Genomic DNA, 12,487 nt, shown 5'->3' on the forward strand with positions numbered 1-12,487 from the left:
GTGTGACTGTTGAGGACGGAGCAAGCCGAATGAACACAGGGCCGGGGCCCGGAACAGAAAATCCTTGGAATGGACGTGGCTTAGTAGACGAAAGGGATGGCGGGGAGCCGCGACATGACCCAGAGCCGCCCTTGAATCTGTTTGGCCAGCAGTAGAAAGGGGAGTAAGGAGCCTCAGGTACCAACAATGATGGTCCCCTCTCGGTTGACCGGGGCGACAAGGGTCAGTTTACACTGTGCAGGTACGGAGTGTCTACGATTGACTTAACGCGACATGAGTTCTCCGTGACCAGGCCATGTGCCTACTTAAATACCTAGGTAGGTTGTATATGTACTTGGCTATAGTAGGCATGCTCTCAACTTGAAATTATCTATCTATGCAAGTTCAATGATGACGCCTTGCAATTGCCCTCATTTGGAGAACTGGCACAGAGACGGAGTACGATGGAATATTGTTTGCTTTTGCCTTGGCATCATAGCCGCGTAGAAGCCAACTGGCCATTGAAATTTCAGCCCCCCCTCCAAGGGGACGGCGTTCCTGCAAAACCCGAGGTCTGCACTGTGAAGCCCCATGTGCAGGACAATTTCAGGCTAGTGAGTCACGTGATTGGAGAGAAAGCTCTAACCGACGAAGTTGTCCGCTTCCGAGCAAAACTGCTCACTCTGCAAATTCTCCCCCAGTTCCAACCAACCTCTCTCCACTCCCGTATCTGATCGCTCTCTGTCATCTGGCAAGATGTTCAAGAGGTGAGTCTTGACGCCTGGATGTATCTTCAGGGGCTTTTTGCGCACCCGTTATGCCAATTGAGCCCGATTGAGGCGATTGAGCTGACCCGTGGATGTTTTCTATAGCGGCATTTCCTCCTTCGCCAGGGCGTCTCGCCCGACCTTCTCGGCCGCCGCCTCGCGACGTGCCCTTAAGCCTGCCGCTCTCCGATTCCCCCTGAACAGCAGATTCGCCAGTTCTGCCAGCGTTGGTGTCGGCAAGATTCACCAGGTAAGCAGAGTTCCGCAATTCCCGGCCAGGGAGGCCTTTTTGGGCTAACCACATTGTTTAGGTTATCGGTGCTGTCGTCGACGGTTGGTCTCCGACTTTCCCCACAGCCAATGGAAGGTCATTGCTACACGGGAAATCTTGTAACTGATCTGCCAATAGTCAAGTTCGACACCGCCAAGTTGCCTGCTATTCTGAATTCCCTCGAGACCGACAACAATGGCCAGAAGCTCGTCCTAGAAGTTTCCGTATGTCGCTGCTAATCAGAATAAACCCATGCGGTACCAACATTATGGCTGACAATAATGTTTAGCAACATCTGGGTGAGAACGTCGTTCGTTGCATTGCTATGGACGGTATGATTGAATTTTCCCCATGAAACCCCGGCATGAAGTCCCTGCAGGCTCTAAACAACGTAACAGGTACCGAAGGTCTCGTCCGAGGCGCCAAGGCCACCGACACTGGTGCTCCCATCACCATTCCTGTCGGCCCTGCTACCCTGGGTCGTATCATCAACGTCACTGGTGACCCCATTGACGAGCGCGGTCCCATCAAGACTGACAAGTTCTTGCCCATCCATTCCGAGCCCCCGGAGTTCATTGATCAGTCCACCTCTGCTGAGATTTTGGTCACTGGTATCAAGGTCGTCGATCTGCTCGCTCCCTATGCTCGTGGTGGAAAGATTGGTCTCTTTGGCGGTGCTGGTGTCGGCAAGACTGTGTTTATCCAGGAGCTTATCAACAATATCGCCAAGGCTCACGGTGGTTACTCTGTCTTCACTGGTGTTGGTGAGCGTACTCGTGAGGGTAATGATCTGTACCATGAAATGCAGGAAACCTCCGTCATTCAGCTGGATGGCGAGTCAAAGGTCGCCCTGGTGTTCGGTCAGATGAACGAACCCCCTGGTGCCCGTGCTCGTGTCGCCCTTACTGGTCTGACGATTGCTGAGTACTTCCGTGACCAGGAAGGCCAGGATGTGCTACTCTTCATTGACAACATTTTCCGATTCACTCAGGCCGGTTCTGAGGTGTCTGCCTTGCTGGGTCGTATTCCTTCCGCCGTCGGTTACCAGCCTACTCTTGCCGTCGACATGGGTGGTATGCAGGAGCGTATTACTACCACCAAGAAGGGTTCCATTACTTCCGTCCAGGCTGTCTACGTCCCTGCTGACGATTTGACGGATCCTGCCCCTGCCACGACCTTCGCTCACTTGGACGCCACTACTGTCTTGTCTCGTGGTATCTCTGAGTTGGGTATCTATCCCGCTGTCGACCCTCTCGACTCTACCTCTCGTATGCTTGATCCCCGTATCGTTGGTGAAGAGCACTACAACACGGCCACCCGTGTCCAGCAGATTCTACAGGAGTACAAGTCCTTGCAGGATATCATTGCTATTCTGGGTATGGATGAATTGTCCGAGGCCGATAAGCTCACTGTCGAGCGTGCCCGTAAGATTCAGCGGTTCCTTAGCCAGCCTTTCACTGTCGCTCAGGTTTTCACTGGTATCGAGGGCAAGCTGGTTGACCTGAAGGAGACCATTGCCTCATTCCAGGCTATCTTGAACGGTGAGGGTGACGGCCTTCCCGAGAATGCCTTCTACATGGTTGGTGACCTTGCCTCCGCTAAGGAGAAGGGTGCGAAGATTCTTGCGGATTTGGAGAAGAACTAGGCGCCTTAGCTACATAATATCTGAGGGTGTGGAGAAGGAGCCTGTGTATAGACCAGAGGAACCGAGGGGCTGGGGAGGTTTCTTCTAAGCTCCATCTATTTAGTCTCTTTTGTGGGCTGTGTACCAATGATAAAACTTCCTCTTTACTTTAATTACTATCTGTTCCGTGTGTCTTATATCCCTGTCATACTTGTAGCTAATTGCTCGTTGAAAATTGCGGAGGTGCTGTCTTTTCCGTGATACAAGGACGAGGGTTCTGCTTCATGCCGTCAGAGACGGTCGGGCCACTGGATGGCCAGTATACTTGTGACACACATGTGATATCGTCCAATAAGCCGTCATCCCTTGACCGAAGAGGGGAATTCGCATCCATCACGCATCAGAGCTACCGTCATCCTGTGGCCATTAAACTTCGGTGGGAAACCGGTCTCTAACTAAGAGACTACCTTTGTGCGAGGTACTGCAGTCTGTGGAAGAATATATTTACCTACTAAGAAGTATACACTGATTTACTATGGTAGATGATAACGCCATAGCCAGGTACCTGATCTGGTCCAATACTTTCCGCCTCCCACTGTATAGACCTCGAACTAAACATCTCGAAGTATTGGCCAATTCTGAGCCAGCAAATCAGCCCTTATTCACCAGCGTTCCACACTGGTTCGTCGCCTGGGTGGCTTGGATTCGCCAGAACGACAGCCCTTGCTTCGGATTCGTAGTAGACAGGTCTACCCTGGTCGTCTACTAGGCCGAGTTGCCTCGTCTCTTGTTCTTCCTGTGCGTCACATTTATCAGTCGGCGATCTACGTGGCTCCCACGTGGGATCGTCCAGAACTAGCCTTGCCAGCTCAATTGGATCCTCGATATCTCTTGCTGAGAGTGGAATCTTGAGTTCGTTGGACCACGCTGGCCCGAGGAATGCACAGATATCTCGGAGAGATCGAGCACCTATGCCTACCAACCACCAAACTCCCATAGTTAGTTTGAGGAATGCGGCGTAGTGTGCTAGAATGACCAGAGCACGGCAATTCTTGTCCAGTACCAGCCGAACAAAGTCATGAGGTAGATATGTAAACCAAGTGATGATGCGAAGCTTCATTACAGCCCCGAAACCTCCTTGATGCATGTGTTGGTAGAGGGTTGCTAGATATCTAAGCACTCGAGTATAAGCTTTCCTGTTGGCCTGATCGGGATCATCGGCTGGAATTGACGAGACCAAGACATTGAGATTTCTAGGTATGTATGCGGCAGCCGCGGTAAGATTCATAGCTGGCCGATAGAACAATTGCTCTAACCCGGTGCTCCTCAAAGAAGCTCTATCTATTGTCTGGAAAATCGTTCCAATGCCACGCCAGATGGTCATCCACTGAATAATGTAGAGATCGGGAGCGTGGGATAGGCGAAAATTCTGAGACGATAAGGCAGTTAAGAGAAGAGAATTGGCTAGAAGCGCGCCGTACGTTTTTGGATCGCTGGTCCTGATGGCCGTAGAAAATGGTTCAAAGACACCGTCCTGGTAGCGTATAAGACGATAGGGATCACCCATGTCGTCGCCAGTCGTTTCACAAGCATGAAGGCATGACAAGGCCATGACGCAATTGTACAAAAATTTGACACTGAAAGCGTGATCCATGACAGTCTTTCGCATGAGGTCCTCCATGGGCCTGGAGTCGCCACCCTCGATGGAGAAGGAGGTACACGTATGGCCCAAAAAATGCCAGAGAATTTTCATGTCGATGGCGTCGCACCCAGTCGCTATCTGGAGCGGTTCCCGAACAACAATGAAGTCAGGGGATTGAAGACGATCAGATAGCGTCGTAGTAAATGGCGCTGAGGACTGGTTTTGTGTGGAAACGAGAGCCTTGTTGTAATCAGGGGACGATTTCCTTGAGCCGGGGGAGGCTGACGGCGACTTTGGTTTAGATGAGCTGACATCGAGGGAGGCAGCTGGAAGAACGAAGACGCAAGTTTCCCCACGAAGAGTGCATATTCCACATGATGGACGTTTCTCGTCGCACTTGACCTTGCGCCTTTTGCAATTCTGGCATCCAAGGCGGGACTTCTTGTGCGGCCGTTTCGCATGATAGGGCTTGTTTTGAGGAGGAGAATCCGGGGACCAGACCAAAGAGTCGCTACCGGTTATGGCCGACATTATGGTACCATGTCTTTTCTTGTCTGAATATTTTGAACCCTGGGTAATGGAGAGGGAGGTGTCCACGGCGGTGTCTTGTCGGCGGCAGTATATATTTGCCACCAAGAGGTATACACTGATATACTGCAGCATATAAGTGCATCAAGAGGTATACACCGATATACTGGAGTACATATGTGTATAAAGCGCGACAGCCGGGTACCTGGTCTGGTCAAATACTCTTTACCTCCCACCGTAGTCAGGAGCGCCGCATCAAGATGACAGACCGGACTATTGGAAGGCACTTACTTGGCTTCCCAAGGTTTCCAAGGTTAGCATGATGGTCACTGAACCACGCCGCGGCCTTCTATACACACGCTGTTGAAGGATCCAAGGTTTCAGTCGGCAGGGGCCAGACGAGCTCGAAAGTAGGATCGCTATTACTTGATAGCCGGCACTTGAGGTGGCACCTTGCGATGGGAGCCGCGCAATTGCTGCATGTGTTGCGGGACCGGAGCAGTTACTCGGCAGGTCAGCGAGCCAACTCAAAAGGTCAACTGGTAGCCAACGGCTGCCCGGTTTGGAAGCCTCGACTTGGGAAGGCCAAGACGTCAACTCTCCTGCACTCGAGCATTCGCCATTAAATGCTCAAGGTGTTAGAAGGAGCTCGTGAGTCACTAGTGACAAGAGCTGACCAGTGGACGACGGGTTTTGGATGAAGAAGAATGGAGCTTTGGGGATCAATTGATCGGCCCAGTGCCGGAGGGAGCCTGAGGAGACAATTGACGGGTCCAGATTTGCTGCCAACTATTAGTCTGCACATGTGGCCTGGTGTTATTATGCCTCCATGTCGTCACAGAATGGAGGAGGCTGATGCTGGAGCCAAGCCCTGATTTGGTTTGGGGCGGGCTGTACATTTGACCTCAGGTGCCGGCCATTTCAACCTATTGACATTACATATCAACTTGACTTCCAAAGTACGGAGTACCAGGCACCAAAGCCACTAAATACTACTTAAGTACTTTAAGTACTATTGACTGCCCTTATGCAAGCCGGCGTCGGGCCAAAAATTACTAATGTGGGGGCCTCCTTGACCACCTCACCCTGGCCTTTGATTTTCTACTGCTGCTAAACACCGAGAAAGACGTCGATATCGAGTTGAAATTGAGGATGCAGCAGCCCAGGTATCGGTCGGCATTGCGGCTGGGCCATGACATCTAGTGCCAAATCCCGGTTTGCAACCTTCTCGGCGCCGTTGTTGTCTTCTCTTCTCTTCTCTTCGCGCGCGCACGCCTTTGACCTGCCGTCCGGATGCAGACCCCTATTCTAAAAGCTCTACCTGCGACCATCGTGGTGACGGCTAGAGCCTCTCGGGCACCATTTTTGCGAGCCTTTCATTCGACCCCTCATCGTCGCAGCGGGAATGGCTCTGTGCCTGGGGGCAAGCCGTCCGATGACTCCATCACGGAACACGACAATGAACCCGAGCTGCAACCTGCCACCGAGACCACCGGTGGTCGTGCGAGAAACCAGACACCTGGTGCTTTGAAGAACCGCCTGGCTCGCCGACGAGCAGCCTCCGCTCTGCCGCCTGTCGAGCTGCCATCCAGCTTTCTCAATAACAACGTATCCCTTTACTCGGTCGAGAGGCTACCGCGGCTGCCGGTGGCGCTTCTTGAAGATGCCACGCGCGAAAAGACGTCGCGTCTCTTCCAAGGTCATACGTCCTTGTCAAGACAGAAGCACCAAATCTTGCAGTCGTATTTCGATACTGCTCTCACCACCTTACTGCTGAGAGATTGTGAACTTGCAATGGACTTTGAGCGCTCCAAAGCTCACGATAAAGGCCGCCACTGGAACACACCCGCCTCTATTCAGTCTGTGGTTCGTATTTGGGACATGATCCTCGATTCTGCGTGGCACATTGTCGATTGTATCTATCCGGCGAGGCAACCCGAGTATACGTACAAAGTGCGGCCGTTTTGGTGGTGGGACATATACAAGCATCTCGATCAGCGCACCCAAAACTCTCGAGACCAACTTCTCGCCCTCACTCTTTCCCTGGACGAACGACTTGGCCACGCGGAGCAACTTGCTTACCCCTTATCTCATGCCGTTGCGGACCTACCAGTAGATACCCTCTTGTCTATACATCATGCAGTCAAGCGCGATCTACAAGCGTTGCCACCAACAGTCTTCGACGCAAAATCTAGCAAGCGCCCAATAACCATTCTCTCAATGTCTGGATATGGGGGCAAGTCTATATCCCAGGCTGTAGGCGAGCATCTGGCATTCTGGAATGACGCAGACCTGATTCACTTGGATGCGCAAGATCTGTCAGTGCTTGTAGGCGACTACTTGGGTTTAAACTGGGCGTATTCTCGCGGCGCGGTTTCCATGATGGGCTTCCGTACTGCTGAATTAAACGGCAAGCTTGCGAAAGAACCTGGCGTTAACTCTCGCTTGAGTGAAGAAGATGACCATGATGCAGAGGCCGGCATTATCGGCTTGCGGGCATCCACAGGCTCCCTTGACGATGACCTCCAAAAGATCAGACACGGCGAATATGATTGTTTCAGTAAATGGGAGAATCTTAAAATTGACAAAATCTTGGACCATATCATTCGTGCCCCGGAGCTGAAGGCCGGTTCGCAAACGCCCCAGCGACCCATTCTTATTCATCTTCACGACATTGTTGAGTTGAGCATGACGTTGGAAGGATCACTATTGCTTGGCAGGCTGAGAACACTGGTCGACACTGCTTGGCACCAGGGAATGAAGATTGCTATTGTAGGAACATCCTCATCTGAGAAGTCTTCTGAAGAGTATCAGAATGCAGTCAGCCAATTTGCAGCCACCGACTGGGTCATTACACGACACCTTGAGGCAGATCGAGTTGAAAGACGGACGGTGGCAAAGGCTAGTTCTGGACAGGCCCGATTTAGCCTCCAAAAAGCAGACTACTTCGCAGAAAATATCTGCAACATAAATCGCATGCTCAGAGCATTGAGCCCCAATGACTCGCCAGTGGTGGTAGAACTTTCAAACGACAACGTCATAGCGTACCTCCATTCTGGGAACCCCAAGTTTTCCCTTTTGCGAGATTCCATTCTGCCTATTCCTGAAGTGTATCATCTGGCCTGCGCCTTCAGGGCGCTTGACGACCAAAATCCAGGGACAGGCCCTATCGGATTCCTGGAACGATGTGTCATGGGCCCGCTTCGACAACAGCCTGGCCAGCGTTTCCTTGACAAAGATGACAGCGAGATGGACATCGAAGCTGATACAAACCATCAGAGTCGCGAAGAGCCTAAGTCTGATGGACGGATTGGAATGAAGCTCAACGAGTACGAAAAGCGCATCTCTTCTGGGCAGATAAATCGGGAGAATCTTCGCACAACATTTGAAGATGTCCATGCGCCGAAAGATACTATATCTGCTCTCAAACTGCTCACATCACTAGCCCTTGTACGCCCTGACGCCTTTGCTTATGGCGTGCTTTCTCAGGATAGGATACCAGGTTGTTTGTTGTATGGGCCACCTGGAACTGGTAAGACGATGCTTGCCAAAGCTGTGGCAAAGGAGAGTGGTGCCAATATGCTTGAAATTAGCGGCGCGACGATCAATGATAAATGGGTTGGAGAGAGTGAGAAATTGATTCGCGCGGTTTTCACTTTGGCTAAAAAGTTGGAGCCATGCGTCGTTTTTATTGACGAAGCCGATTCTCTACTTGCAAATCGCAGCATGTTTAGCAATAGAGCCTCGCATCGCGAGCATATTAACCAGTTCTTGAAAGAGTGGGATGGCATGGAAGAGACAAACGCTTTCATCATGGTGGCGACGAATCGACCTTTTGATCTTGACGATGCTGTACTGCGGAGGTTACCTCGCAAAATTCTCATGGACCTGCCGCTGAATGCCGACCGCGCAGCCATCTTGCGTCTTCTCCTACGAGACGAGTCATTGGACGGTTCTGTGTCACTGGACGACCTGGCGCGGAAAACTCCGTATTATTCCGGCTCTGATCTTAAAAACGTTTGTGTTGCAGCTGCCATGGCCGCGGTGGAGGAGGAGAATGAGATGGCCGCTAAACACGAGGGCCCTGAGCCATACCACTACCCAGAGCGCCGTGTTTTGCGCAGGGATCATTTTGAAATTGCCTTGAAGCAAATACCTGCAAGCATTAGCGAAGATATGACGTCGCTGAAGCTGATACGCAGGTTCGATGAGGAGTATGGAAACGGACGAAGGCAGAAGAAGAAGGCCTCCATGGGATTCGGGATCCTTGAAAACAAAGGACATGCTAATGGTAGTGAGGCAAGAATTCGTTCTACAATCTCTGCGGAATGAATTTTGGTGATGTTTTTGCAACCAGCACGGGGGTTGAACTTCTCAGGTGCCAAGTTTAGCCACATAGAAGGTTGGGATATCGCAGCAGAGCACACTGTGTATTTACCTGGTGGAGGTTTGCGTTTCACTAGCATTGGATTTTGATAGACCTGCCGCAAAATTGCCATGTCGAACTGATTGGCAAATGTAACTCTACTATTTACATATATTACAGGAGTAGGATCGCCCTGTTCCGACCTTGCCGCGTAGTCGTCGGTTCTTGAAACACGACAACGTCCACAACCAAAGCATGAATGAGTGGATGCATCTATCCGTTTACATCCATTGTACAAGCATTTCTACTCTGAAGTTCTCCACCAACCAGTCATATGCCAGCGCATTCTGCCAATACGAGACCACTTATGAGCCCTCGGTCGATATTTGAATTCCCTCAGCCGCTAGAGCTCTTGAGTATTCAGCTTGTGCCTTGTCTAGAGCATCAAGCACCGGCTGCATCAGTTTGATAACAGCGTCTCGCCCACCACCAACCATATCAGACTTCCACCTAATTTTCTTCCCCGTACGTTCAAAGTGGTTGCGAATCTCTTGTTTACGCTGGCGAATGACGCTCTCCCGCTCCTTTTCAGCCTCCTCCGCAACGGCTGAGACGCGGGCGGCGGATCGTTTCAGAGATTCAGCCAGATATTGCAGCTCAGCTGCACGATCTGGGTCCCCCGAGAGAAACGCAGTCCAGAACTGGTGAAGAAATTCAATGCTTGTCGCGTGCGTGAGGGTGCATTTTTCTGTCATGGAAGGAGGTAACCCCATGGGAGACGTTGCGTCTGTGCTGTGGCCATACTTTTGTGCTCGCTGTTGAAGAACACCCTCCATGACCTCCTTTTCTGCGACTTTGATGGCCGCTCTGGATCCGACTTGTATATGTTTCTGGCTCTCCTCGTCACTGTCGCTTTCGTCTTCAAATGCTATGGCAGCCTGTAAACTGGCTCCGTCGCTAGAGTCTGTTTCAAATTTCCGCAACGTGTTCCTAATCTTGGACAAAACCTCTTTCGGTTTTTGTGTCGCAAACACACGAGCATTCTCTGATGGTGCGGAGTCTTGCTTTTGAAAGAACCTGTTTTGCTCCTTTACGTTGAGCATGATGCGATGCTCCGCTGTATTCCCACGCAAGTCTCGAAGTGCCAGCTCATTGAACTCATCCCGTTCCCTGCTACCGTTGTCATCATACACATCAGATGGCGCGACATTAGCCATGATCTTCTCGCTTAGACTATTCAAAGTCTTCACGATAGGTATGTTTGCCCTAGGCCTCATCTCGACATCCTTGGCATTACCACCCTTAAAACCTCCCTGGTTTTCCTCGTTTCCTTCTATATCAATGATGTGGGGAACACTTTGGGCCATGATTTTGCTTTGAACGCCTTCGGTATTTTCAGTCACATCGTACTTGTCGAACAGGGGATCTTGAGTATCATTGTCGGTTATCCGCTCCCCTCTGAGCTTCTTCGACAAACGGCTAAGAAAAAACCGGGACCAAAAATCCGCTTCCGAAAGCTTTGGGACGTTCTCGTTATAGATTCGTTTGACCAGCGGATGTTGTGCAAATATCATCTGAACTTGCTCGACACTAATATTTAGTTTCAACTCTCCGTCAACGGTGCGTGGTTTGACTGTCGAGAGGACGTTATACGCCCCCTTTTTCTGATTTATTTCGATAGCGTGGGCTCTGAGTAAGTTCGTGCGCGTAGACCAAAATTGTGAGTTGAATGCCGCGCCAGATATCGACTCTGGTTTTGTGGTTATGGCCTCCACGTATGTTTGGTGAAGACTTTTGTCTTTCTTCATCAGCGACTGTTGCAGCTCTATGTCATTTTTCAGCTGATTGTCATCGAACCACCTCGTTGATGACGAAGCCTGAGAGTTTACTGCGCTTGCAAATGCAATGGCTGCCGACCCACTGCCAGCAGCGGCAGGAGTCGAGGCACCTCCAGCTGTCGGCGTGGCAACATTTGGACGAGGCACGCCGGCATCATGGCTCCTCATATCAGCCAGGATCTTGGATAGAACATCCTTGACAGCCTTTGCTTCGGCCTTTGCTTCTGCTGTGTTAAAGTGGAAGAGGTACGTTGCAGGGTCGGCTCCATTGTCTGCCTTTTCAAAAATCTTTAACATGACCTTAGCAGCCGTTTCTGGAGTCTGCTGAAGATCTGAGGCACCTGTGTTAGAAAGCATAAACGAAGACAAAATGACTACACATGAAGCTTTCTTACTCGTGATGTTAGACACTGGTAAAGAAATTGTCGGGGGTCCACCGCTATTTGGAGTCCATGTGACAATTTGGTAGTCATCCGTTAAGGTGAGAATTCCATCCTTCTTTTTAAACAAGGTGCGACCTGCGGGAGCGGCCATGGCTGATTCCAGCGCGCAGAGGCCGTGACGTCTTGACTGCGGTTCGTTCTTTTCTCGCCGTTGTGGTTACTGAGCATTGTCCACAGCTTCCGTACTGAAGTCCTCGCCTACCTCACTCAGCTCACCACGCCGAACTGGACTATCAAAGATGTCATGCGTGGCGTGAGCTGAGCTCTGTAGGAGGTGCCGATGAGAAAGAATCCACCCCAAACTGTATGAGAAGATAGATTACGGGACACGGTCTCTTTTGCGGTATTGACAAAGGGCTGACAAAGTTCTTTGATGAAGGCGCAGTGTGAGTGAAGGCAGGAGCTGCGAAGGCAGTTAGGTAAACGCTGTCTGAGGTCCCGACGGCTGACATGTCGTATCGTATCTAACGTGGCTGCGAGGCTGGTGACTGACTGAAGCTGCTCGGAAGCGTGTGGCTTGACCGAGGGCTGTGGCGTCGGTAAAGTGTCTTGACATCACGCCGCGACCCGGTAATAACTCCCCCTACCCAACCCGTACCGTGTGATCTGCAATGTACCATACTGTAGCGGTCTCAGGGCCTAGACAGCCTGGTAACAGTGCACGCCCTTTGCGACAGGCACCGTCTCGGGCCTTGTCAGCTTGCAGTCAGCAGGGTGGCCGGATTCTAGAGCAAGGGCCTGGATGGGCCACCTGCAACACTCAAGGTGAATAGCAGTGCTGTGAGTGGCTGGCCATGCCCCTGTGGATGCGACGCACGCAGAGTCAATGCATTGAGGATGCCCTGTGACCCCCCTGGGCCACTGCCGTGACCTCCCAGGTGCCTCTGGCCCGGCACGCCCGAAAATTGCAGCACTCGAGTTGCCGCCCCGGAAACCAGCCGCTGTTTGCCCGCCGGTGCAAGCAGGTTTTTTGTAAATGGCTCCCGGGCACTACCAGCTGCGCAACTTCGACTTCTTTATCTCATCTCT

The 12,487-nt window shown here is 51.4% G+C and overlaps 4 protein-coding genes across 4 annotated transcripts; 2 read left to right on the forward strand and 2 right to left on the reverse strand.

The window, feature by feature from the left end:
- Window positions 1-735: 735 nt before the first annotated feature.
- On the forward strand, window positions 736-2,662 carry MAA_05314 (ATP synthase beta chain; the record flags this gene model as incomplete). Its single annotated transcript, XM_007823312.1, has 6 exons — window positions 736-746; window positions 852-996; window positions 1,058-1,079; window positions 1,156-1,241; window positions 1,307-1,349; window positions 1,416-2,662. The coding sequence occupies 6 exons, from the start codon at window positions 736-738 to the stop codon at window positions 2,660-2,662; spliced, it is 1,554 nt and encodes a 517-aa protein (XP_007821503.1).
- A 637-nt stretch (window positions 2,663-3,299) lies between these two features.
- Window positions 3,300-4,814, reverse strand: MAA_05313 (Zn(2)-C6 fungal-type DNA-binding domain protein; the record flags this gene model as incomplete). Its single annotated transcript, XM_007823311.1, has 1 exon — window positions 3,300-4,814. The coding sequence occupies one exon, from the start codon at window positions 4,812-4,814 to the stop codon at window positions 3,300-3,302; it is 1,515 nt and encodes a 504-aa protein (XP_007821502.1).
- A 1,290-nt stretch (window positions 4,815-6,104) lies between these two features.
- On the forward strand, window positions 6,105-9,143 carry MAA_05312 (ATPase, AAA-type, core; the record flags this gene model as incomplete). The annotated part of the gene is made up of 1 exon (XM_007823310.1): window positions 6,105-9,143. The coding sequence occupies one exon, from the start codon at window positions 6,105-6,107 to the stop codon at window positions 9,141-9,143; it is 3,039 nt and encodes a 1,012-aa protein (XP_007821501.1).
- A 399-nt stretch (window positions 9,144-9,542) lies between these two features.
- MAA_05311 (RNA polymerase II transcription factor) lies at window positions 9,543-11,549 on the reverse strand (the record flags this gene model as incomplete). Its single annotated transcript, XM_007823309.1, has 2 exons — window positions 9,543-11,356; window positions 11,411-11,549. 2 exons carry the CDS (start codon window positions 11,547-11,549, stop codon window positions 9,543-9,545), a joined length of 1,953 nt encoding a protein of 650 aa, XP_007821500.1.
- Between the last annotated feature and the right edge of the window lie 938 nt (window positions 11,550-12,487).

This window comes from Metarhizium robertsii (assembly GCF_000187425.2).
Source record: "Metarhizium robertsii ARSEF 23 chromosome Unknown MAA_Scf_2, whole genome shotgun sequence".
Taxonomy (NCBI): domain Eukaryota; kingdom Fungi; phylum Ascomycota; class Sordariomycetes; order Hypocreales; family Clavicipitaceae; genus Metarhizium; species Metarhizium robertsii.